This window comes from Eschrichtius robustus, chromosome 3 (genome assembly GCF_028021215.1).
Source record: "Eschrichtius robustus isolate mEscRob2 chromosome 3, mEscRob2.pri, whole genome shotgun sequence".
Taxonomy (NCBI): domain Eukaryota; kingdom Metazoa; phylum Chordata; class Mammalia; order Artiodactyla; family Eschrichtiidae; genus Eschrichtius; species Eschrichtius robustus.
The window spans coordinates 119,089,330-119,113,871 of NC_090826.1; the positions used below are offsets into that span (position 1 = coordinate 119,089,330).

At 47.8% G+C, this 24,542-nt stretch overlaps 2 protein-coding genes across 2 annotated transcripts in view; one reads left to right on the plus strand and one right to left on the minus strand.

The window, feature by feature from the left end:
* Positions 1-12,233, plus strand: part of LOC137762788 (carboxyl-terminal PDZ ligand of neuronal nitric oxide synthase protein-like) — a 315,104-nt gene extending 302,871 nt beyond the window's left edge. The window contains 3 exon segments of the mRNA XM_068541164.1: positions 7,572-7,881; positions 8,706-8,964; positions 8,966-12,233. Coding sequence (XP_068397265.1) covers positions 7,572-7,881; positions 8,706-8,964; positions 8,966-9,205 — 809 coding nt within the window. The 3' untranslated portion in view covers positions 9,206-12,233.
* SPATA46 (spermatogenesis associated 46) lies at positions 147-2,805 on the minus strand. The gene is made up of 3 exons (XM_068541165.1): positions 2,688-2,805; positions 1,337-1,450; positions 147-673 (listed from the first exon to the last, which is right to left on the minus strand). The coding sequence occupies exons 1-3, from the start codon at positions 2,788-2,790 to the stop codon at positions 147-149; spliced, it is 744 nt and encodes a 247-aa protein (XP_068397266.1). The 5' UTR covers positions 2,791-2,805.
* Positions 12,234-24,542: the final 12,309 nt, after the last annotated feature.

The window sequence follows — 24,542 nt, forward strand, 5'->3', positions numbered from 1 at the left end:
AGGTGGTACAGGGTGACCTCAGACTTGACAGAAGGCTCTCACTAACTTTGGTTTATTGGCCTCTCTGTAGAGACATAAATAGGCATCATCCCCTGTTTCCCTGAAGCGTTGTCCGCTAACAAGACAGCTGCCGCCACCCAGCAGCCCTACTTGAAGGCCTGGCAGCTGCCTGAGGAAAGCCTGTCTCCCGGCCGGACCTTCTGCTCCTTGCCCCAGAAGGTTTTGAGCTTGCGATAGTACACCTTGCAGCTGAAGCCCTCCTTGAAGCCCCCCTTGATGTGGCTCTTGAGGGAGTGCAGCGTCGGGTACATACGGCAGCAGCCCGCACACTTGTAGCCTTTCTGCTGGGCCGGGTACCACTTGGAGGCCATTAGGATGTCCTGGGATGTGATGTAGTCTGTGGAATCCAGGCCGTGCCTGGATTTCTTGGTGGCCTCTTGGGGGCAGGTGTTCTCTGGGGAGGAAGAGGACGAGCAGATGCTCTCAGCCGTGTCCTCTGGGAGGCAGTTGTCCCCCCTGCCCTCGTCCCGCTGCACCTCTGGGAAGCTGTAGGTCTCCAGGTGGCTCTCTTTGTCCTTGCATACAAAGTAGCTGTAAGGGGAGAACCAGGGCCGGTAGATGGTGCAGTTCCACCTCAGCTGCTCTCTGTTTGGGGGGTCCCCCAAGATGCAGTCTGCAAAGGAAAGGGCTGGGTCTGAGCCTCGAGCCAGGCAGAGAGCAGTGAGGCCTGGGGTGGCTGGAGGCCGGGCAGAGAAGCAGAAGGGCAAGAAGGCAGGTAGTCAGGCAGGACCTCAGGTTACCTCTGCCCCTCCTTGAGTGCAGTTCTGAGAGCAGGCAGAGGATGGGGTGGGGAGAGCAGTCTAAGGCATTCCTTCCTGCTGTCCAGAGAAAAGCAGTTTGATCTCTGGGTAGAGACTCCCCTTGCAATGACTAACTAAGCCTTGGCATTTGTCAGGTGCATCCCTCCCTGCAGACACCTTTCCTCTGCCTCCTCTGAGGATAGACACAGGTGGCTCAGCAGACAGCCAGACCTCTGGCCTCCTAGAGCCCCGCTTTCTACCACCACTGGTTGCGGCCGTTTCTCCAGCCTCACTGTCTGCCTGCAACAGCCCAGTCAGGCAGAAAGTGCTGTTCTCCATCAGCCTGAGAGACAGGAGAGGAGAAGCAGAGGACTCTACAGACCTGCAGGTCTCTGCTAAAGGAAGCACCGGACAGGAGACTACAGGGGGAAAGGCAGCACGTGGCGATCCCACACACAGGCACCCTGCCCTTAGGGGAGCAGCCCCTGTTCCCCCAGCTTCTCACATGTGCCCGCCTGAGTCAGAGAAGGCCTCACCTGGTGAGAACACTGTGTTGTGCACCCCATGCCGGAGAGCGCTGCTTTGGTGCTGGGGTAGCAGGGCCTGGGCTGGGCTGGACGCCTCAGTGGGAAACACCGTCTTTGCAATGCCTGGGTTACAGAAGAAACACTCTGGTGAGCTGAGCAAGGTTGGGCATCCTCTTCTTGGGACCCCTCCCCCTGAGACCTACCTAGAGGTTCAACCTTGGTGCTTTAAGGGACTGCAAAACTGAAGCAAAATAATGACCTTTGTGGCATCCACATAGGCAGAGCTATTCTGGATGACCTCCTGGGGAATTCCAAATGGGGTGCTGGTTTCACTGAGACCCTGGAAAGGTCCTCTCCAAAAGAAGAATATAAGATGTGGACCAGATGACAGCTTTCTGCCTGGCCCTCCCCTTTCTTGACCCTCCTGCGGGGGGGGGGGGGGGGAGGGTGTGTGTGTGTGTGTGTGTGTGTGTGTGTGTGTGTGTGTGTTTTCACTCTGCACTGCAGCCTTTGGGTCCCTGGAGGGCCCAGAGGAGGGGGTCTGGTCGCGGACCGCGTAGCTATGTTACAAGATCCCTTTGAGGACGAGAAGCCCGTTTCTCCAATTAAAACGCCTCCCACCCACAGCCAGAGAGTGTTCAGGTGGACCCCAGCTGCCTGATGGTTGCTAATACTTGGGTTAAATACTTGTCTCAAATCGCAGAGCAGTAGCTGTGCTCAGTTTGGGAAACAGATGGATACAGATGTCCTGTGTATAGGCAAATGGATGTTTAGGAGAACCACTTCAGAGGACAGCACTGCTCAAACTTTAATGTGCGTAGGAATCACCTGGACATCTTGTTAAAAATGCAGATTCTGATTCAGCGGGTCTGGGGTAGGGCCTGAGATTCTGCCTTGTTCTAAGAAGCTCCCAGGTGTTGCAGGTCCATGGACCATGCTTTGAATAGCAAGTCCTCAGAACATTCAACTTTATTTCATGATAGGCTCATCAGTTACCACCCCCCCCCCCTTAGGTTCCTTCTGATGGATTGATAAGTCTAGATCTTCTCCAGGTTTCAAAACAGGGCTGAAACTAGTACCTACTGCTTACTTAGACAAACTGTCACTTTGAGGGTTCATGCAGATTCAGAGGGGGAAAAAAGCCTGACAACAAATGTTTCCCCCATCCTTCCCTTGCAAGAAATGAATACACAGCAGGAACTACTTACCATGTATGCAGCATTTTGAAAAATTATTTTCTCCCCATGTGTAATTTGACTTTCTCACTAAATCGTGGTCCTGTAACATGATCTGGTAGAGTACTCAATTAACAAGCTTCAGAAAACCACATTTTTGTGGCCCTAGTGGCACGAGAGTTTACCTGGCAAGCTGGTGGCACGTGAGGACGTGATATCAGGAAAAGTGCTCAGAGCAGAGGAAGAGATTCGAGGTTCAGAAATGCTGAGGAGTGAGAAGTTCTCCATATTCTGACTACTGAAGTGTATGGAGATCACACACACCTGCTCCCAAGAGGCTGGTTGGGTTGTCTAGGCAATAAACATTCTGAGCTCAGTTGACATCACAAGAGGACCACATGAATCTACTCGCCAGGGGAGGTTATCCCTCTCAAAGATGGATGGGGTCTGTAGCAAGCAAGATACAAAAATTTAAAAGATGTTTTTCACTTGTCATTCTTCTGTGGCCTGTCCTGATTGGGGATACCCAGAGAGAGGGAGGAATGTAGTGGAGACCTGAGAGCGATGTTGTCTATTCACCCCCTCTGTTGTTTAGTGTCCCTTTTCCATGTCGTTGCTGTCACCACCCCCAGCTCTGGGATCCTCTGTCCTCTCTTAATGACCTCTTTGCTTTTTTCATCTGCCTAACCTCTGTCACCAGATGTTTTTGTTGTTTTACCTTAGTTTCTGTTTTTTTGGTTTGGGGTATATTTTTTACATTTTTCTTTGGAAATAATTTCAAACTTATAAAAAGCTGCAAAAATAAAATTTGTACAGAGAACATTCATGTACCCTGTACCCAGATTTTCCTATTGTTAACATTTTCCTCCATCTGCCTTATCAATTCCCTCCCTCCCTCTCTGCCTCTATGTGTGTATACATTTTTTTTTTCTGAGGTATTTGAAGGTAAATTACAAACATAATGCCCCTTTGTGCCTAAATACTTCAATACGTACGTCCTAGGAATAGGGACCAAATACTGTTTTAAGTGGTTGGTGCTGTCTGTTTTTAGCAAATGACTAAAACATAGTTGGGTGGCTTACTCAACACCATTTTGCTCATTATAAGCAATTTGGTAGTAAGGCTGTGTACTCAGAGTGGCAAGGTAGCCTCTTCTCTTTGCTTCACTTTTGTCATGGCCAGCCTGCTAGAGGGTTGAAAGATGAGCTTGAAGGTGCCCCATTCTAGATGATCATGACTAGATGCATACAGGGCTTTAGGTCTAAAGGTGGGTATGTTTGTGCTGGGTCGGAAAGGTCTGGCCCAGCCCGTAATCAGCAGTGGGCTCCCCTCGCAGTGTGTGAAGCAAGTGTGTTAGCATGTGCATATGAGATTCCAGAGTTGTCTTCCTGTCTGTGTTTATTCACAGTACTTAAACATTTGCAGGACAGTGTGGAGAATGAGATCTCATGTACCTCCTTCATAGCCTGGTTTGGAACGTTAGAACGTGTTAGGATGTAAATTGACGCCATGTACCTTGGCAACTTTGAGGGTATTGGCAGTTTCACTTGGCCGTCATGGTGTAGAGAAAGATGATGGGTCTGGGAGTCAGCCTACGTGAGTTCTAACCCCTGCTCTGCCGTTATCTCCCTGTGTGGTATTAGGCAGACCTCTCTGCCACCTGCTTTTCCCATTTTGTTAATTTAGACGGTTGGAGTGGATGAATGAACATCTTTCTCGTCTAAAATCTAGGGATTCACATGTTGGAAACGAGACAGCAAAAAAATGAGTGATGCACACATGATCCAGAAAACTTAGAATTTCATCTTGCCTTGGCCCATTCCATTCCTCCCAGTGCCAGCTAGGAACTTCAGATATACTTAATGTAAAGGGGCCTCAAAATATTGGGGGAAATACAGGAGGCTGCCTCAGCGCCTGTTTGTAGAATTTTTAAAATACGGCTCTGTTTTGGTTTATTACAAAGCGTATGGGAACCTGGTCATCCAGGTCTGTTACACTCCTCATAGCAGTACCCCTGTCTTGCATACTGTATCCTCTTGGTGTGCTGTTGCTGGTGACTGAGACGGGAGGTGACACTCCCAAAATGGTCGGTCACTACATAAAATGTGTCTCTCTCTCGTTTGTTTCCCGCCTGCTTTCCGAGCCCCTTTCTCGGACAGGTAAGATACTGTCTTTCTTTTGGATGACTTTGGCCCCAGATGCTCCCCTCTGCTTGGCTATGTGCATGCTGGGGGGTGCTGTTAGGAGGGCCACCTGGTTGGGATCCAGTCACCTTTCTTTCTGCCATCACCATTATTTTCTGAACCACCAAGCCTCCCGTCCTGACAGAGTGTGGGGTCATTAGCGCCTTCAGCAGGAAAAGGGCTCGCTGCACATCCCTCAGATGTGGAGATGAAGGGAGCCCCAGCCAGAGTCCTGCCTTGGAGAGAAGGGCAGTTTTTCCTGGCCTGACCTCAAGAGCCCCTGTGGACCACTCCTGGAGGAGGGCATTTTGAGTGGCTTTTGTAAATGGAAGAAGGCTTGGGGAACAGCTTCTCTACGATGTTAGCCCATAATGCAGTCAGTTTTAAGTATTCATATCAAAAGTCAATTCAATTAATTTATTAAATGCCTACTGTTGTGCAAGGCCCTATGCTGAGCATTATAAACAAAAAATGTCACTTAAGATGCTTCATCCCATCAAGGGACTTATTTTATTATTAAAGACAAGATGTATTTACCAGAAGACTTAAGAGAATTATGAAGAGAGTATATGATGAGCTATTTTTAAATTACTTAAGAATTCAGTGTATACATCCTGAAGGGTAGAGAAACAAGAAGTACAGGAAATCTAAAATGGTGCTTAGTCCAAAAGTTATTTATGTTTCTTAGAATGTGTTTCTTCAATAATTATAATCAAAGGGGCTCACAATTTACAAGTCACTTTGCCAGGTGTTTTTGGTACTTACACTTTTAGAAGTGAATGTGTCTGCTCTGAAAATTCACATTAAACCAGTAAGGAAACAGCCAGAGAACTATGTGAGCCCGAAAGTGGTAGGGATTGGCCTTCTTCCCTGGCATATATCTCTTGAACATTTGCTCTAGTTTCATGGTGGCCCCAATACTTTCTGGTTTGGGGGGAAATCATTAAATGCTTAAGTTTCCAAAGGCTTCTCTGCTAGTTTGCAGAGTTCACGATTAAAGAAAAATTAGAAGGATATGGGACATGATAGGTAAATTATGCAAAAGTGGATGACATGGCAAGGTTTACACTCTCAGGAGAAGACTCAAGAGTTGATACCCCTGTTGTGGGATGGGCCGGGATCTCCTGCTAATGTGGTGGGTCTACATCTGGAACCCAGGCAGCCTGACCCAGTCAGCTCTGTGCCCTGTGTCCCAGGGATGTTCTAATCGAGTTCCTGGCATGTCCCCTGCAGCGGTGCTTTTCTCGCACGTGGGTTAGGGGCAGTTACAGAGGTGAAGGCTGTGGGGTTCATCACAGGGGGAGATCTCCACTCCTCTCACAGCTTCCTCCTGCCTCCCGAAGACGCTTAGCATATGGCTTATTGAGGTAGTTGGCTCAGAAGGGATATCTCTGCATAAAACCACGATAAAGAGAAATGCTCCCCAGTGCCTAGGACTCAGCAGTGCAGGGCAGAGAATTGCTTTATGCAAAAGTTAAGCGGAAGAAAAGGTATACCCTAACCTCAGTTACTCTTAGGAAGGCTCGGCTAGAGTAGGCACTTTAGCAGAGGTGTTGACAAGGAGCAGAGCCTATGACCAAATCGCTCTCCTCCTCTGAGACTGACAAAATATCTGGAGTAGCTGGTAAGGACAGCAACCTCAAGCCTGCTTCCAAGGCCCCAGAGTGGGTCTGGCTGCACTGAGGCCTGAGCTAGATTTCCTGGTGGGGAGAGGCTGCCTCTGTGCAAGTGTGTGGACAGTGCAGCTTAGAGCCCTGAGCTCTAGCCATTCCAACTACAGACCTCGGAGCTCCCTGTGGTCTTGGTCTCCACAATTCTCTATCTGCAAATGGGGTTGGCATTTCAGGATATTTGTTGAGCACCTACTATGTGCCACACCCCGGCTAGCTGTTAAAGACACAAAGATGAGTGAGACATGGCTTCTGCCCTGCAAGTGTTTACAACCCAGTGGGTCTCCTCCCAGCCCTTTGAGTTAATCTTTCCAGCCGAACAGAGATCCCTGGGAGGCAGACTGTGCACGAGGCGTATTTAGGCGCTTATTCCATGCAAGGCAGGAAAAGTAGTGGCAAGAGCCCTGAGCTTTAGGTGAGAAAACCTGGGTTCTAGTTCCCACCGTGCCAGTAATTGGGCTGTGACCTCGGGCCCAGCAGTTCATTACGCTGAGCCCCGTCTTCTTCCTCTATAAAGAGAAATCTTACCACGCCCCACCTTACTAGCTTGTGAGGATTAAGCGAGCTGGTGTTTGTCAGCTTCCTCCTGCTTCCTTGGCACCAAGTGCTTGTCCATTTGGCGTGAACTGGTTCTGAGGCACCACTTAGCACCTCTCTGCATGCAGCTGTCCCATCCTCCCAAGTTCCACCCCCAAGAGAAGTGAGCATTTTTCCTGGAGAAAACGTGCTACTCATGTGGCTTTTTAGCAGGGAGCTTCCAACTCCAAGCCTCATACTTGCCATCCCTCCACCAGCTTCTACCCCAGCGCCTGACTCAGAGAGCCCCACATGTGCTCATGGCAGTGTAAAAATGTCACATCTCATTGCTTCATCCTTGTTTTTCTTTACTTCAAAGGGCCTGGTGACCCCAAGGTAAGGGGTGAAGCCATGAGTCAAGGAGGCATGTTTAAAGGGATAAGTTAGCTTCCTTGTGGCTAGAGTTCATCACTGATTAACCTGGGTGAGGCCGAACTAGAATTTCTGGTCCCACATCCCATCAGAACAACTGGATCGGAAGGTTCAAGAGTGTCTTTGCTGCCTCCCTCTTGACTATTGCCAAAGCCTCATGAAGTTACAAGCTGTGGGTGTGGTATAAGGAGAAGATCAAGAGCGATGGGGTTGAAGGCCCCCCTCCCCTCTCCTCACCGGCTCTCTGTCTTTCCCTCTCTGTTTGTAGTCGATCACAGCATGTTTGAGAACTTGAACACAACCCTCACTCCAAAGCTCCAGTCAAGCCGCTCCTTCGCCCACTTGCCCAGGCCTGCGGCCCCCAGCTCTGCCGCCCTGGGGTCTGTGGAGCCCGGAGGGCCTGGACTGTGGCTGGGCAGCAGCCAGCACCTCAAGAACCTGGGCAAAGCCATGGGGGCCAAAGTTAACGACTTCCTGCGGAGGAAAGAGCCCTCGAGCCTGGGCAGCGCGGGCACGATGGAGGTCAACAAGACCGCAGGGGCCCAGCTGGCCGGCGGGGCTGACGTGGACGACGGAAGGTGAGTGCACCTCTCCCGCCCGCCCTGACATCCTTACGGGTCTGGACCCGCTGGAAGGGGCCTGCGACAGACTGTAGTGTCTAGAGGGGAGAATGGCCTTGGGGTGGGGACGGAGGTTGTCACATAAAGAACAGCTGAAGGATCGGGCCATGTCTGTGGGAGCCGGCTTCCACTCTCCCACCGTGGCTGAAGTTTACGGCGTGCCCGTCACGTCCTAGCACTGTGCTATGCTTCAGCTGCATTATTTTACCTAACCCTGAAACAGCCCTCTGAGATAAATTATATTATTTCCATTTTGCAGGTAAAGCAGGTTCAGAGAGGTCACGTGAGGAGCTTCAGGTTACAGAGTTAGTAATTGGCAGGGCTGGATTCAAACCCAGGTATTGCCGGAAGCTCCCCGGGGGGGATTCTGACACCCAGCCACACCTGAGAAGTGCTCCCCTGACTGTCGGTAGTGGAGAAGCCGGCGTCTGGCAGAAGCCACTGGTCAGGGGAGAGAGGAGCCTCTGCTTTGGCAACCCTCCCACGTCCAGCCTCGTTGTAGACGCCTACACTCCCCACGTGGGGATGCACTTTTCAGGGCTATTGTATAGGTTCTGACGTGACGCAGTTCACCAGTGGTCCCAGTGTTAACGCTTTGTGCTGTTGTGAACACCGAGTGAGGATGTGACAGGCCCAAAGCCATTTGTGCTCAAACTGCCAAGACTTGCACGCTAAACCAAGAACGAGAGCCCAGAGCGAAAAGCGCTTCCCGGGTGGGTGAGTGGAAAGTGCAGCATGGTGTCTTGCCAGCCTTATGTCAAGTCATGTCACCAACCTTATAGGTCAGCCCTGCAAGAAGCATTCCCTCGGCTGGATCCCCCGCCTCCTACCACCAGGAAGCGAACCCCTCGGGCCCTGAAGACCACCCAGGACATGCTGATTTCATCGCAGCCAGTCCTAAGCAGTCTGGAGTATGGGACAGAGCTGTCACCTGGGCAGCCCCAGGACTCCCCTCCCACTGCCCAGCCCAGCCCAGCAGATGCTTCACAGCCAGAGGCCGTCATGGAAATGGTGGACAGGGGCGAGGCTCTGCCCAATGGCAGAGGTTTCCCTGTCGGTACCTGACCTAATCCACAAGGACAACCAGGACGAACCGAAGCTAAAGGTGACTGAGTGCCGAAGGGCCTCCTCCCCTGGCCTCATCGAGAGAAATGGCCTCAAGCTCAGCCTGAGCCCCATCAGCCTGGCTGAGTCTCCGGAGGACGGCAGCCCGCCTCCTCGGGCACGGACCTCCAGCCTTGACATCGAGGGCCCTCACCCAGACCTGCTGTCCTTTGAGTAGAGCTTCTTCTTCTCCTGCTGAGCCCCTTCCCCTCTGCCCGCTCCTCCACCGTGCACCCTGGCCCTTGCCCCAGCTCCACCCTGCTGTCTGTCCTGCTTGCACAAGGCTCAGGAGAGCCAAGTCTTCCACACGGGCTGCTGCAGGGCCAAAAGTCCATGCGTAGTCCTAGGTCAAGAGTCCGTCCGTGGAATGGCAAAAGGACTCGGGTGCCATCCCAGCTCCTCGGCGTGCTGGCTGCAGCCCTTGGATACTAGGGCACCTCTGCTCCAAGTTGCCCTGGCTTCCCACTGACCTGCAGGGCCAGCAGTCCAGGATGAAGGGTATTCTCTCTGCCTGGCTCCCACATGCTGCCTGCTCTTCTTCCTCCCATGCCCTCCTGGTTCCTTTCTTCTCCTCCCTGGGGGCCAGAGGCCTCCTGCCTCCGGGGGAATCAGGCTGGATGAGGGATGACGGGTTTGGCTTGATGATAGGCCCGGGCCCAGAAAGCCGCACACCCTGAGCACAGCCCAGCCACAGCTTCTCCTGGTCCCAAGACAGCACAGGCCTCGGGTTGTTACCTCGCCTCTGCCCGTGTGGATGCAAGCCGGGGGCAATGCTTACCGGACCTGAGACCTTGGGCAGCCTTGTCGACAGCCCGGGTTCACAGGGTGTGTCTCATCAAGCCTGAGGCAGGGCACAGAGTCAGCCAGTGAGAGCGCCTGCCGGCATGGGAGTGTGGAAGGCACTGGGCAAGATGATGCAGCCAGCTACGCTCGGGCTCGCTGCACAGAAGAAGGGACCCGGGCTTCCCTTGCTGTGAAGACAGGGCTAGGCAGGTCCTGGCAGAAGCAGCAGAGCAAGTTCTGATCTTGTTTGGCGGGGAGGGCCCAGGAACCTGGCATCCAGGGAGCTGGTCCCGAGAGAACCCAGAGCAGTAGTGAGGAAGGCAGTGAAAACGGGATGGGGAAAGAGTAGTCGTAAGGGCTCAGAGCAGCTTTTCGGGGTTTCCACAGCGTGATGTGATGTAGTTCTAGGGTCTAGGCATGGTAAGTACGAGAAGCAAGGTGAGGAGTGTGAGAGGTTGGAATGTGGTAGGAACTGTGGAGCAGGCCGCCCTTAAGTAGGAGGCGCTCCGCTCTTGTACAGAAGGTGCTGTCTACCTGCCTGCCTCTGGGGTCTCTGTGAGGGATTGACAGTTCACACAACCCCACTGGTTCTGCCGTCCTGGGTTAACCCACGTCTGTGTTCCTGTCTCCCACCAGGGGTCCTGTCATGCTGTTTTCCTGTGGCCAAGAGACCCTGTCGGGGGGTGATCCCAACCCTGGGGGCCTTTGCAGCAAGAAGAGAACATGCCTTTTTTTGAGCAAGGTGGCTGGGTCCCCGGGAGAAGGCTGGGAGTAGCACATCTGGCCAGAGTGGGCTGTTCAGTTCTTCTGTGACTCCTGCCGCCTCCCCTTTTCTATTCTTTGTTCGGCTTCCCACTCTGGGTGTCCCGGAGCTCACTGCCCACTTCATCTCATCACCTATTTCCTGCTCCCCTCCCCACCACCTCTGCCTTATAAAATGTCCAAGCTAACTCCTGCAGACCCAGGAGCCTCGGGGGACCACCAGGATGCAGGTGCCCTTCCCGCCTCTTTGCTTCTGCAGCCGGGGGCCTTGCCACAGCTCTCCCGCTGCCTTTTCTCCTACCCTGCGTTCTCAGAGTGAAGCTTTGTCTCATCTTCCTCAGGAGGGTCCAGGCACGCCAGGCACCTTGCAGGCCGTGGTGAAGTGAGGAAGGCTGTTACTGAATTGAGTCGGTCCTGACATACTCCAGGAATATCACAAAGATGTTGATATCTGACCCTGATGCTCAGAAGTTCTCAGGACTAGCATTCGGGGGCCTGTGAGTTTTCCCAGAATGGCTTGGGGTTCTGCACAAAACCCAGAGCTGGGGGCAGAGAACTAAACCCACGTGCTGGCAGCTAGCCCGCTCTCATCTGCGCTTCCGTCCCAGAAGCTCGGTTTGCTTCTCTGACGGGAAACTTACCAGGTTCCTGCACTCTGGGGCTGCTCCTCTCCCAGAGACCAGGGTGGCTCTGGCCGGGTGATACTGTAGCCATAGGTGCAGAGGTGGCAGGCCTGGGCAGGCTTAAGCACCCTGCTCTCCGCTCCACACCCAGCCGCTGCTGAGGTCCTGGCCCTCAGACCCAGGGTTAGCCCAGGGATCCTATCAGGCTGTCCCAGGACCATGGCCAGGGTGACCCCAGTGTTCCTCAGACTCGTGCCTAGTACCAAATAAGGGGCTGTGGGACCCTGCTTCAATGTCTGGGTGGCCTCTCTGCGATCTCCATCTCAGCCATCCTTCTGCAGGAGGGGTGCTGCTGCTACCGGGGTGGGGGAGCTCTGTGAGGCTAAAATCAGGTCCTATAGATGCGACAGGGAGTGCCTGGTGCTAGGGCTGAGTGTTGCCCAGAGGCCAGTAGGAACAGCGACTTCTGTCCTGCTGAGGGCCCCGGCTCGGACCAGCTCTCTATGCAAAGCCCCACTTGACTTCCCGTGTCCATCTCAACAACCTGACCTGCCCGTGACTGCAGTCACCCCCCTGACACACCCCTCATGGTGAATCCAACTTCTCCGGAAGCTTGACCCTCGGGTGGCCCAGTCTGCTCAAGGACAGGGTACTGAGGAGAAATGAAGGGCCTGTCTTCTATGTCCAACAGAAGGAAGCTGGGGCCACAGAGTTTTTTCTCTCCCTGTTACCCACTGTCCTGTATCCCCATATTCAGCAATAGTTTTACCCTGATAGATGCAAGGTGAGCTTCCAGAACTTGGCAGGAAGGTGGCATATTCCCCTGCATGGAGAGAAATGTATCTGTGTTAACGAATGTGGGTGATATGAAGACATTCATGCAGTCCATCAACTTTTAAAGAACAAAGAGGTTGGCCCCGGTTTGGGGAAAGAAGAATATTACAGAGCTATTCCAAGTGTTTTCTAGAGATTTTATATTTATATTTTTAGTAATCTTCTGGTAGAAGGAAACTACACAATAAAATGATTTGGTTTGGTTTTGCTGGTTTGGTTTTTTTCTCCTGACTGATGCAGAGTGGTTGGTTTTTCTGAAGGCTGCCTTGTTGAGCGGAGAGCATTGGCCTTTTGCTTTGTGAGCCTGGAAGAGTGAGACATGAGGATGATGGGCACTGCTGACAGATCTCCAGCACGAGACCTTGGGCGGAAATGATCTCTCGGGATGTGCCCTCACATGTTCCTCTGACTGGCTGGCTGCTGTGGAAGTGTCCCTCTTGCAACCAGACCTATGTCTGGTTCAGGGCATCAACATCACGTGCAAAGGTGCAACCGTCCCCGTCAGAAGGAAGCAGGGAGGAAATGCAAGTGACCACCAGAGCGTCCACCTGGGGTCCATAGCCCTCTCCCATCAAGGAGGGGACAGAGCTGGGTGTGCATACAGACACTCTTCAGAGAGGGACCAGAGCTGCCATCAGATTCGGAGTCATTAGTAACGTTGGTAAAACGCCCGAAGCTGCTGACGTAGGCACTTACCCCAGACTGGGGCAACCCAGATGCTCCTTACTGAGACAGCATGGCTTGGAGCAGCGCTGGCCTGAAGCCCCTTTAACCCCCTTGCTGCCCCTGGCTGGTGTCAGACCAGGAGACCCAGAGGACTCCCAGCTGAGAGTTGGCCAGACCTTTAACCTCCTTAAAAGGGACAAAGTGGAGAAGAGACAGGAAGGGGAAGGAAAAGAATCCATACACATTTCTAAAGGGGGAAGGATGGGACCTTTCTGCCCAGCCCTGTCGTTCGCCCCCATGACATGCCAGGGGTCCCTCCCTGGTGCACATCAGAAACGTCTCAGGCATGAGGCTGTCTCCAGCCCTTTCTGCATTGAATTCCACTCCTGCACTTCCTTTCTCAGAGGACGAGCAAGAAGACCACGGGCACTCACACTGCTCGCTCGCTCTGGAGTGGGGTGCAGCATATTGTTCTGGGAAGGCAGGAGTAACACAAAACCCAATCCAGCGTATTCCATGCATGGGACAAGGCATTGAAAGTACTTACAATACCAACTTCTTCCTTTCAGCTAAGTCCAGTGACTATTCTTTGGGCGACCTCTCCCGTTGGATGGCTTCAGGATCAACTTCTGCAGTCATTCAGGTGTGAAATGTGCCTTTCATACACTTTTCTTTGCCACTATTATGCAAAGGAGTTATTTTTGGCTAAGATCAAATATGAAAAACTATAATGTAAAAATTAAAAACTTTGGAGGAAATTTTTAAGTGTGAAAAAGGATGTGAATACGTCACATTTTTTAATGCTGTGCTCTGAGCCTTTGGCCTAGAAGCTGGGATACAGAGATGCATGTATTCAGACAACATATCCAAGCCTGTCTGTGAGCTGAGTGCTGACTGGGGCACAGTGGTCACGCTGGTGGAGAAGAGACACCTGGCTGGTTCTGTCTCTCACTATGCCCATGATGGGTGAGGACACCACGGAACCTGCCTTCCCGGTATGCTAACAGGCTATGTTAGTGTAGCCTGTTATGCAATGAAGTATCAAATTGTGTGGGGGGGGGGGCCGAGTAATTTCAACTAAGTGTTTTTCCTCTGAGCTACATCTGCCTGTAGAGGTTGCTGAAGGACACGAACAAATCAGAGGTCATCAGGAAGCCCCCTTCATTCCTAAAGTCTGTGCCTGTGCTGGTGAGGAACCCCAGCTGGGATTCGGAGTTTATGGAATTAGCTAGTCTGGGAATGCACCTCAGATACTGCCCCAAGCTCAGAGAATTCCTTCCTGGTCAGTTTGCTCTCGGACATCTTCCGAATCCCTTCGAAGTCTGTGAATCCTGGGAGTATTCTAGAACCGTCTGCGCTTCAACTCCCTGTCCCCTCTCTACCCACATCTCCACCACCGCAGGGCTCCCCGGATCAGTCTGCCAGCTGCTGGTTACACCTCCTTGCCTTTGAGATTTTGGCCCTCAGGGTCCCCTGGGCTTCACTCAGCATTGCCCCTGCCAGCCAACCGCTGGGTTTGAGGTGCCCGATCTGGAGCCCCCGCTCTGGCTCCCCTCTGAGTGGGAGCAAGTAATTAAGTCCACACAAAGAAATGCAGCCCTCCTAGATGAAGCCCCACCTACCCCCGAACGGCTTGCACACAACATTCAGTGTCTTTCATCTCTCCCAAGGAAATCCACTCTGGAAACCTTCGTTTCAGTTGTCCAGTGAAAGCATCTTCAAGGACTTTGCCCCTCCAGGGTGCCCTCCTCCCTGCTGCCGTTTGCACTGGGTCGCACGGTGAAAGCCCGGAGTGCCCTCCATGACTTACCACTAATGAGAAAATTCCTCCGCGTTCGTATCTAGGGCCCGACCCGTGGAGACACAAATCCTCTTTGTGTCCAGCTTATCTCCAGCTGCTGCCATGATAAATAGTCCAGCTCGAGGGGAGCCCGGGGAAGCTCTACCCCACGGAACGAATCACTTGGTAAGGGACCACACAGGGAAGCCAGCTTGAGGAAATATTTAAGGACCAGCTCAGACACCAGGCTACTTTCTCCCTCGTGGGAGGTGCCTGAGGAATCTTTCCTTTTCGGAGTAGGAAACGCTGCCAGTTTCTCTCTCTTGGAAAAGACAAAAAAAGGAAAAAGAAGAAAATCCCCCAAAGCAAAAAGCAGTCTCCCAACAAACTGCAACTTTTGTTTTGCGTTTTACTGTTTAACAAGTCAGTGGTTTCCAGTGCCATCTGCTTGTCCACCTTCCTCCTTAGAGCAGCGGTCCCCAGCCTTTTTGGCACCAGGGACTGGTTTCGTGGAAGGCAATCTTTCCACGGACCGGCGGCGGGGGAGTGATGGTTTTGGGATGATTCAAGCGCATCACGCATGTTGTGTACTTTGTTTCTATTATTATTACATTGTAATATATAATGAAGTAATTCTACAACTCACCATAATGCAGAATCAGTGGGAGCCCTGAGCTTGTTTTCACTTGCCACTCACTGATAGGGTTTTGATAGGAGTCTGCAAGCAATTGATTTATTATGGTCTCTGTGCAGTCAAACCTCTCTGCTAATGATAATCTGTATTTGCAGCTGTTCCCCTGTGCTAGCATCACCTCCTCAGCTGTACCTCAGATCATCAGGCATTAGATTCTCATAAGGAGCACGCAGCCTAGATCCCTAGATCCACCGCATGCACAGTTCACAGCAGGGTTCGCGCTCCTATGAGAATCTAATGCCGCGGCTGATCTGACAGGAGGCGGAGCTCAGGCGGTAATGCGAGCCATGGGGAGCGGCTGTAAATACAGATGAAGCTTCACTCTCTCACCCGCCACTCACCTCCTGCTGTGCAGCCTGGTTCCTAACAGATCAAGCACTGGTACCAATCTGTGGCCGGGGGGCTTGGGGACCCCTGCCTCAGAGCACCCTCCGTGTTTGCCGCCAGTAGCGTCTCTACACTCTCTGTTTATTACAAAACTCCCGCCGGTTTGGTCTGGTGTGTAAGCACAGCCAAGTGTCCAGCCTGCTTCGTGGGCTAACTCATGGCAACTTACAGCATCTCCCTGTGGCTACCATGGGGTGGTTCCGGTTAGTCCAGGCCACTACGGGACCAGCAAAGGGGCAGCCTGGCCTTTGAGATGGAGGGACTGGAGCTCCATCAGCCCTGCAGCTTCAGCCAGTGGATGCGCTCCCTCTGAATCCAGGACCCCTCTGGGGTCCCTGCCCAGACACCACCCCCAGCCCATCCTCTGCGCCTGGGTAGCACCCTGTGCGTTTCTCCATGCTGGCACTTGCCGTGTGACATAGGAAGTATCAAGAGCTGCCTCCTGTTGTCTCTCCCACAAGTCTCTGAGCTCCTCAAAGGCGGGGGGCCTTGTCGTCTTCATCTCTGACTCCTCGGTCCCAGGCACAGCACCTGGCACATCACTTGATAAAGATGTGCTTTGAACTGAACTAAACTCACAGAACGTGTCATCTGATTCGGGAGATTTTATATACGTGTACACACACAATCTAGTGCTAAGTGAACCCCACCCCTATCAGCCTCCTTCCTCAGGGCCTCCACCCACAGGCAGTCTCTGTACCTGATCACCCACTGCAGAGAAGGATTGAGAAAGGCCATTTTCAAAGTGGAAAATGATGAATGGGCCAGTGTGTAGCTCATTTCTCTCCAGCCAGAGCCTTCATTAATTCTGCCCCCCGGACAAGTGACACCTTGCCATGGAGCCGGCAGAAGCAGGCACTTTTGTCCGGCCTAATGTAAGAAGGGTCACGCTCCAGTGCCAGACACCTGCCCACCTCTGGTTGCTGCTCCTCCAGCTTCTCTCAGGTCCAGTTCTTAATATTCGTACTTTACTATTTTGGGCTTTGCTAGTCATTGATGCTTTATTATATTTCTAAAGCTCCTATACATTCCAGGAATTGTGCTAATCAATTTACGTTCATTATCTCATTTGTTTTTCTCAATAGCCCTGCAAGGGAAGTCCTATTACGCCCGTTTTTTGGATACAGACAAAACCTTACTGCATTCAAATAATTCACACACATGCTCTCATTAATCCTCTGATCTTGTGAGGTAGTTATTTCAGTCCCGTTTTATAGATGGGTAAACTGAGATTGAGGTAATGACTAAGCAGATTTGCCTGAGTCTTACAACTGATAAAAAGCAGATGTGTAGATGTGTAGGCCTAGGTTTTTAGACCCGAGGAACAGACAGCTTCCCCACCACCACATGGTTCTTCTCTGTTTCCATCACGCCAGTCTGATAAAAATTTCCCAGAAATGTTCATGGCCCAGAAACATCTTGTTGAATTGGACCATCTCCAGGGGTGAATGCAATTTCATTAAACACTGAATATTCATGTGGGGTGGGAATTTAGAGACCCATTCACCAATCCCTTATTTTACAGAAGAGGAAACAGCAAAGGCTACAGTTTTTCAGTGTTAACCTGTGCTGGCGTGGTTTCTGATTCCTCACAATAACTATGCGGTAAGAATCGTTAACCCCATTTTCTAGATGAGGCTGGCCAGAGGCTTAGGGAGTTTCAGCAACTTGCCCGAAGTCACTCTACCAGTGAGTGACAGAGCTGACTCCGGTGCCTCTTGAAAACATCCATTCTGAATGGTTTTGGTGTAAATCTGCTCTATGAATTGCAAGAATTTCAGCCCCAAGCAGGAGTGGCAGAAGTATTTCTATTGCATCTCAAATTGCAAACTCAGGGAAGGCTGGCTCATACAGTAATCCTGCTATTGACACTGGAGATTAAGCATTCAAATGAGAGATGAGTATTAGTGAGAGGAACGTTTCCGGTTTTGTAGTTAGTTACCATAGTTCCTCAGCAGTGCTAAACAAACAAAAAAACCCTCGGCTCAGTACCTGTTTTCTTGGTGGTTGTCTGACCTCTTGTGGCTGACTTTAGGCATTACAGTTTCTGGCAGCTAATTTGTGCCAAGAGGCAGCTTTTCGTGATAAAAATAACATACATTCATGAGATAAGTACTACCTCCTTTGGAAAGGCTTATAATTTTCCTAAGATCATTCAACAAATAGCACGGGAAAGGAGAAATAAAACAGATGACACTTCTTTACTAGGAATTCCAGTAGGAGAGAGAAAATAGAAGGGGAGGAAATCTTTGAAAAAAATGAGAGTTCTCCAAAAGTACAGAAAGATTAAAATCTTAAGAATAAAATGGCATATAGACCTTCAAACAGGATAGAGGAGGAAAAACTCAGACACATTTACAGCGAAATTTAAGATCATAAAGACAGACCACCTTTCACTTCTTACTTGTCAAAAAAAAAAAAAAAAAAAAAAAAAAAAAAAAAGACACACCATCTTTAAAGTTTCCAGAAAAAGAAGATTGGCTATAAAGGAGAATCAGATTGACATCAGACATCTCAATAAGAATTCTAGATACAAAATAATAATGGCGTAATATTTGATATTGTTGAAAGAAAAAAAACACTAAACCTATATTTTATATTCAGTTAAACTATCATTTGAATGAGTGTAAAATAATATTATGAAGCATATAAGACTGCAAAAGGTTACTTCTCAAAGACCATCTTTGAAACTATTCTTGGAGGAAATATTCCAGTAAGAAAAGAAGTGAACTCGGAAGAGTTCTATGTGTTTGTAAATATGTAGGAAGTAAGGATGAGTAATTGATTCAGTAAAGCTTACTGTTATTTGAATGGTAAAGGACCCAAAAGGAGTAGATAATAATAATTCAAATTTTAGGTCAGAAAATGAGGTGGGATTAATTATGGTGACAAAAGGGAAATGAGAGTATGCTTAATTATAACAACATATTTTAAGTTTTTTAGGTAGAGAATAAATACAGGTTTTAATAGGCTATGGATAACCACCATAAATTTTTTTTTTTAAATAGAGGTTTCAAATCAGCAGGGGGAAATCCAATGAAAAGCAGAAGAGGAGAAAAAAAAAATGTATAGCAAATGGAAAGAATGGAATAAGATTTCTATCTTAGCTCAGGCTTCTGTAACAAAATACCATAGAATGGGTGGGTTAAACAACAGACATTTTACTAGACTTTCTCACAGGGAAGTCCAAGGTCAAGGTGCCAGCAGATTCTGTGTCTGGTGAGGATACTTCCTGAGGTGCAGACAGCCCCCTTCTTGCTGTGTTCTCACAAGGCCTTTCCTTGTGCTTGCAGGTGGAGAGAGAGCTCTGGTGTCCCTTCCTCTTCTTATAAGCACTCTGAACCTATTATGAGGGCGCCACCTTATCTAAACCCAATTACTTCCCAATGGCACCACCTCCAAATACTATCACATCAGGGGTCAGAGGTTCAACGTATGGTTTTGGGAGGGACAAAAACATCTGGCCCATAACAATGGCAGAAATAAATTCAAATAGAACAAATTATAATAAATATAACTGTATTGAACTCACCAAACAAAAGGAGGAAACCTTAAGTTGGAAAAAAAAAGTAGATCCAGCAATACTTTGTCTACAGAAGACAGGGTTAAAACAAAAGATATGAAAAAACTTAAAGGGATGGAAAATTATATAATGAAAAGAAAGTCTGGATAGATTTTTTTGCCTCGATTGGTTCAAGATGGTGGAGAAGAAGGGTGTGCATGCACTCCCTCTTGTGAGAGCACTGGAATCACAACTAACTGCTGAACAATCATCGACAGGAAGACACTGGAGCTCACCAGAAAAGATACCCCACATCCAAAGACAAAGGAGAAGCTGCAATGAGACGGTAAGAGGGGCGCAATCACAATAAAATCCAATCCCATAACCGCTGGGTGGGTGACTCACAGACTGGAGAACACTTATACCACAGAAGTCCACCCACTGGAGTGAAGGTTCTGAGCCCCACGTCAGGCTTCCCAACCTGAGGATCCAGCAACTGGAGGAGGAATCCCCAGAGAATCAGACTTTGAAGGCTGGTGGGATTTGATTGCAGGACTTCGACAGAATTGGGGGAAACAGAGACTCCACTCGTGGAGGGCACACACAAAGTAGTGTGCGCATCGGAACTCAGGGGAAGGAGCCGTGACCCCAGGGGAGACTGAACCAGACCTACCTGCTGGTGGTAGAGAGTCTCCTGCAGAGGCGGGGGGTGACTGTGGCTCACTGTGGGGACAAGGACACTGGCAGCAGAAGTTCTGGGAAGCACTCCTTAGTGTGAGCCCTCCCAGAGTCCGCCATTAGCGCCACCATAGAGCCTGTCGCCTCCAGTGCTGAGTCGCCTCAGGCCAAACAACCAACAGGGAGGGAACCCAGCCCCACCCATCAGCAGAAAAGCGGATTAAAGTTTTACTGAGCTCTGCCCACCAGAGCAACACCCAGCTCTACCCACCACCAGTCCCCCCCATCAGGAAACTTGCACAAGCCTCTTAGATAGCCTCATCCACCAGAGGGCAGACAGCAGAAGCAAGAAGAACTACAATCCTGCAGCCTGTGGAACAAAAACCACATTCACAGAAAGACAGACAAAATTAAGAGGCAGAGCAACCAGGGATCGAGCCCGCACCCCCTGCACTGGAAGGTGAACTCAACCACTGGGCTGCCAGACAAGTCCCCCTAACCTGCTTTTTAATGCACCTTTTATATTGGCCTTTCTACTTTCGCTATCTCACTTATGCTTCCTGGTTCAAAATAGACTGCACTCAAGGTCTTCTATCTGGGTCACCTTTTGGAAGACCCAAACAGGGACACACATCTAATATAGCTCATCTCACATTGCTTTAAACTGTTGGTCTTATGTCTATGTCACCTACCAGATTATAAGAGCCTTGAGGTACTGTGGTATGTAGAGTTCTGAGGCATCTCCCAAGGTTCCTGCCTCCTGGTGTACTTGCTGTGAATAATCCCCCTCATCTTGAGTGTGGGCAGGACCTGTGAATATGAGGAGGTAGTCACTCCTTTGATTAGATTACATTATATGGCAAGATGATAATTATGTTACATTGTACACAACTCTGCCTTAGCTGACTGCATTCAGAAGTTCTCCTGCTGAATCCTGAAGAACCAAACCACCATGAGTTCTACAGATGCAAGGAAATGAATTCTCCTAACAATCAAGTGACTCTGAAAGAGGACCCTAAGCCTCAGATGAGACTCCAGCCCTTGCCAACACACTGACTACAGCCTTCTGAGAATCTGATTACCCAGCTAAGCCATACCCTGACTCCTGACCCATGGAAACTGTGAGATAATAAATGTATGTTGTTTTAAGCCATTAAGTTTGTGAACAGCATAGAAAACTATTACAGACATGTATATATTCTTTTAAAAATTATGTAATATTTCAATATACAAAAATATTGGAGAATAATGTAACTAGTATCATGTATGCAGTATGAAGCTTGAACATAAAATTCATAAAATTATGGAAAATGTTGAAAGAAAAAAAAAAGAGACAGAGAACTATGTACCAGATGAAGGAACAAGATAAAACCACAGAAAAACAACTAAATGAAGTGGAGCTAGGCAACCTTCCAGAAAAAGAATTCAGAATAACGATAGTGAAGATGATCCAGGACCTTGGAAAAAGAATGGAGGCATATATTGAAAAGATGCAAGAAATGTTTAATAAAGACCTAGAAGAATTAAAGAACAAACACCTAGAAGAATTAAAGAACAAACAAACAGAGACGAACAATACAATAACTGAAATGAAAAATACACTAGAAGGAATCAATAGCAGCATAACTGAGGAAGAAGAATGGTTAAGTGACCTGGAAGACAGAATGATGGAATTCACTGCGCGGAAGAGAATAAAGGAAAAAGAATGAAAAGAAATGAAGACAGCCTAAGAGACCTCTGGGACAAAATAAAACACACCAACATTCGCATTATATGGGCCCCAGAAGGAGAAGAGAGAGAGAAAGGACCCGAGAAAATATCTGAAGAGATTATAGTCGAAAATTTCCCTAACATGGGAAAGGAAGTAGCCACCCAAGTCCAGGAAGCGCAAGAGTCCCAGACAGAATAAACCCAAGGAGAAACACGCCAAGACACATAGTAATCAAATCGACAAAAATTAAGGACAAAGAAAAATTATGAAAAGCAACAAGGGAAAAATGACAAATAACATACAAGGGAACTCCCATAAGGTTAACAGCTGATTTTCAGCAGAAACTCTACAAGCCAGAAAGGAGTGGCACAATATATTTAAAGTGATGAGAGGGAAGAACCTACAACCAAGATTACTCTACCCGCAAAGGAAACTATAAACAAGACGAAAAGACAACCCTCAAAATGGGAGAAAATATTTGCAAATGAATCAACGGACAAAGGATTAATCTCCAAAATATATAAACCGCTCATGCAGCTCAATATTAAAAAATAAAACAACCCAATCAAAAAATGGGCAGAAGACCTAAATAGACATTTCTCCAAAGAAGACATACAGATGGCCAAGAGGCTCATGAAAAGCTGCTCAACATCACTAATTATTAGAGAAATGCAAATCAAAACTACAATGAGGTATCACCTCACTCCTGTTAGAATGGGCATCATCAGAAAATCTACAAACAACAAATGCTGGAGAGGGTGTGGAGAAAAGGGAACCCTCTTGCACTGTTGGTGGGAATGTAAATTGATACAGCCACTATGGAGAACAGTATGAAGGTTCCTTAAAAAACTGAAAATAGAATTACCATATGACCCAGCAATCCCACTACTGGGTGTATATCCAGAGAAATCCATAATTCAAAAAGACACATGCACCCCAGTGTTCATTGCAGCACTATTTACAATAATCAGGTCATGGAAGCAACGTAAATGCCCATCGACAGACGAATGGATAAAGAAGATTTGGTACATATATACAACGGAATATTACTCAGCCATAAAAAGGAACGAAATTGGGTCATTTGTAGAGACGTGGATGGACTTAGAGACTGTCTTACAGAGTGATGTAAGTCAGAAAGAGAAAAACAAATATCGTATATTAACACATATATGTGGAATCTAGAAAAATGGTACAGATGAGCCAGTTTGCAAGGCAGAAATAGAGGCACAGATGTAGAGAACAAACGTATGGACACCAAGGTGGGAGAACGGGGTGGGGGGAGAGTGGTGGTGGTGGTGGGATGAATTGGGAGATTGAGATTGATATATATACACTAATATGTATAAAATCAATAACAAATAAGAAGCTGCTGTGTAAAAAAAATAATAAAATTAAAAAAAGAAAGGATAGCAATTTTAATATAAAATAAAATTAAAGACATAAATTAATTTTTTAAATTAATTTATTTTTTGGCTGCATTGGGTCTTCATTGCTGCATGCAGGCTTTCTCTAGTTGCGGAGAGTGGGGGCTCCTCTTCGATTCAGTAAGCAGGCTTCTCATCACAGTGGCTTCTCTTGTTGCAGAGCATGAGCTCTAAGCCCGCGGGCTTCCATAGTTGTGGCTCGCGGACTATAGAGCACAGGCTCAGTAGTTGTGGAGCGCAGGTTTAGTTGCTCTGTGGGATGTGAGATCTTCCTGGATCAGAGCTTGAACCTGTGTCCCCTGCATTGGCAGGCGGATTCTTAACCACTGCACCACCAGGGAAGTCCCTCAAGGCAGAAATTTATGAGACAAAGAGAAACCCTTCATAAAAGAAAGATATTAAGATGATAAAATAATTATAAAAAGATACACACCTAAAAATATAACCTCAAAATAGTTAAAACAAGAATGGCAGAACTATGAAGACAAATCTGTACAACTATTGTAATTAGAAAGCTAAACTCTATTACATAGTGGGTTAAAATGAGAGACTTATTTCTCTTTGATAGGTCAAATAAATGAAAAATAAGAAACTATATAAAAGTTTTGGTTTATATGATCTATAATCTTGAATACATTGGCAGCAGTGGTGAAGAGAGTGAGCTTTAAAATGGGTAGAAAAAACTATTTCTTCCAAACAAATGTAATGTTCACATGTACTAGGTCATCAAGGAAGCCTCATCAAGTCAAACTATGCTATCTAACTTTAATGCTGTATAGTTTGGAATCTGTACTAAAGTACTGTACATGTTTGAAAAGAATTGCAAACTACTAAATTCTCTTTGGATTGAAGAGGGCATTTTTACAGGGATTAAAAATACTTTGATCTGAACAGCAATAAATACCATGTTAAAATTTGTGGGGTACAGCTAAAGTAGTACTATGAGATAAATTCATAGCTTTAAGTATATTTATTAGAAAACAATAAATATTGACAATAAGCCAAATAAGCTCAAAAATGAGAATAAAATTCAATGAAATAGAGAATAACAATCTAAAAACAATAACAAAATAAATTAAAGCTAAAAGCTGACTTTGAAAGGACCATTTAAGATGCATAAAATTGATTAGTCAAAAGAGTAAGATGCAAATAATATACAGAGTGAAGAAGGAGATATTATGACTGTCACAACATCTTCTTAAAAATAATAAAATAGTATTATTAACTATATGCTAATAATTTAGAAAACTTAGACAAAATGGATAAATTCTTGGAAAAATAAAGAATACCAAATTTGGCAAAATAATTGAATAAACCAATATGCATTAAAGAGAGTAATAAGCAAGTTCTTTTGCTGAACAAACCAGTCGTAATAAAAATTATATGTTTAATTTCCTCTCATCAGACTATGATTTAAAAAACATATATTTGTAAATAGATTTCCCCATTAAAGTCTTTATTGTTGTTCTTCTTCCTATGGGACCAACTATAGCTCACATGAGAGCTCTGGGGGAGAAATTCTTAATAAAATAAATTTGGGGTTTAAATACAAATTTTAACATGTGTGAAATATAATGCATGTGTCTGACACTTAGTAAAACTCTGTAAATTTTGTAAAAAAAAAAAAAAAAATATTTAATTAGTAATAAAAGACACCCTCTCCTTCTTCAC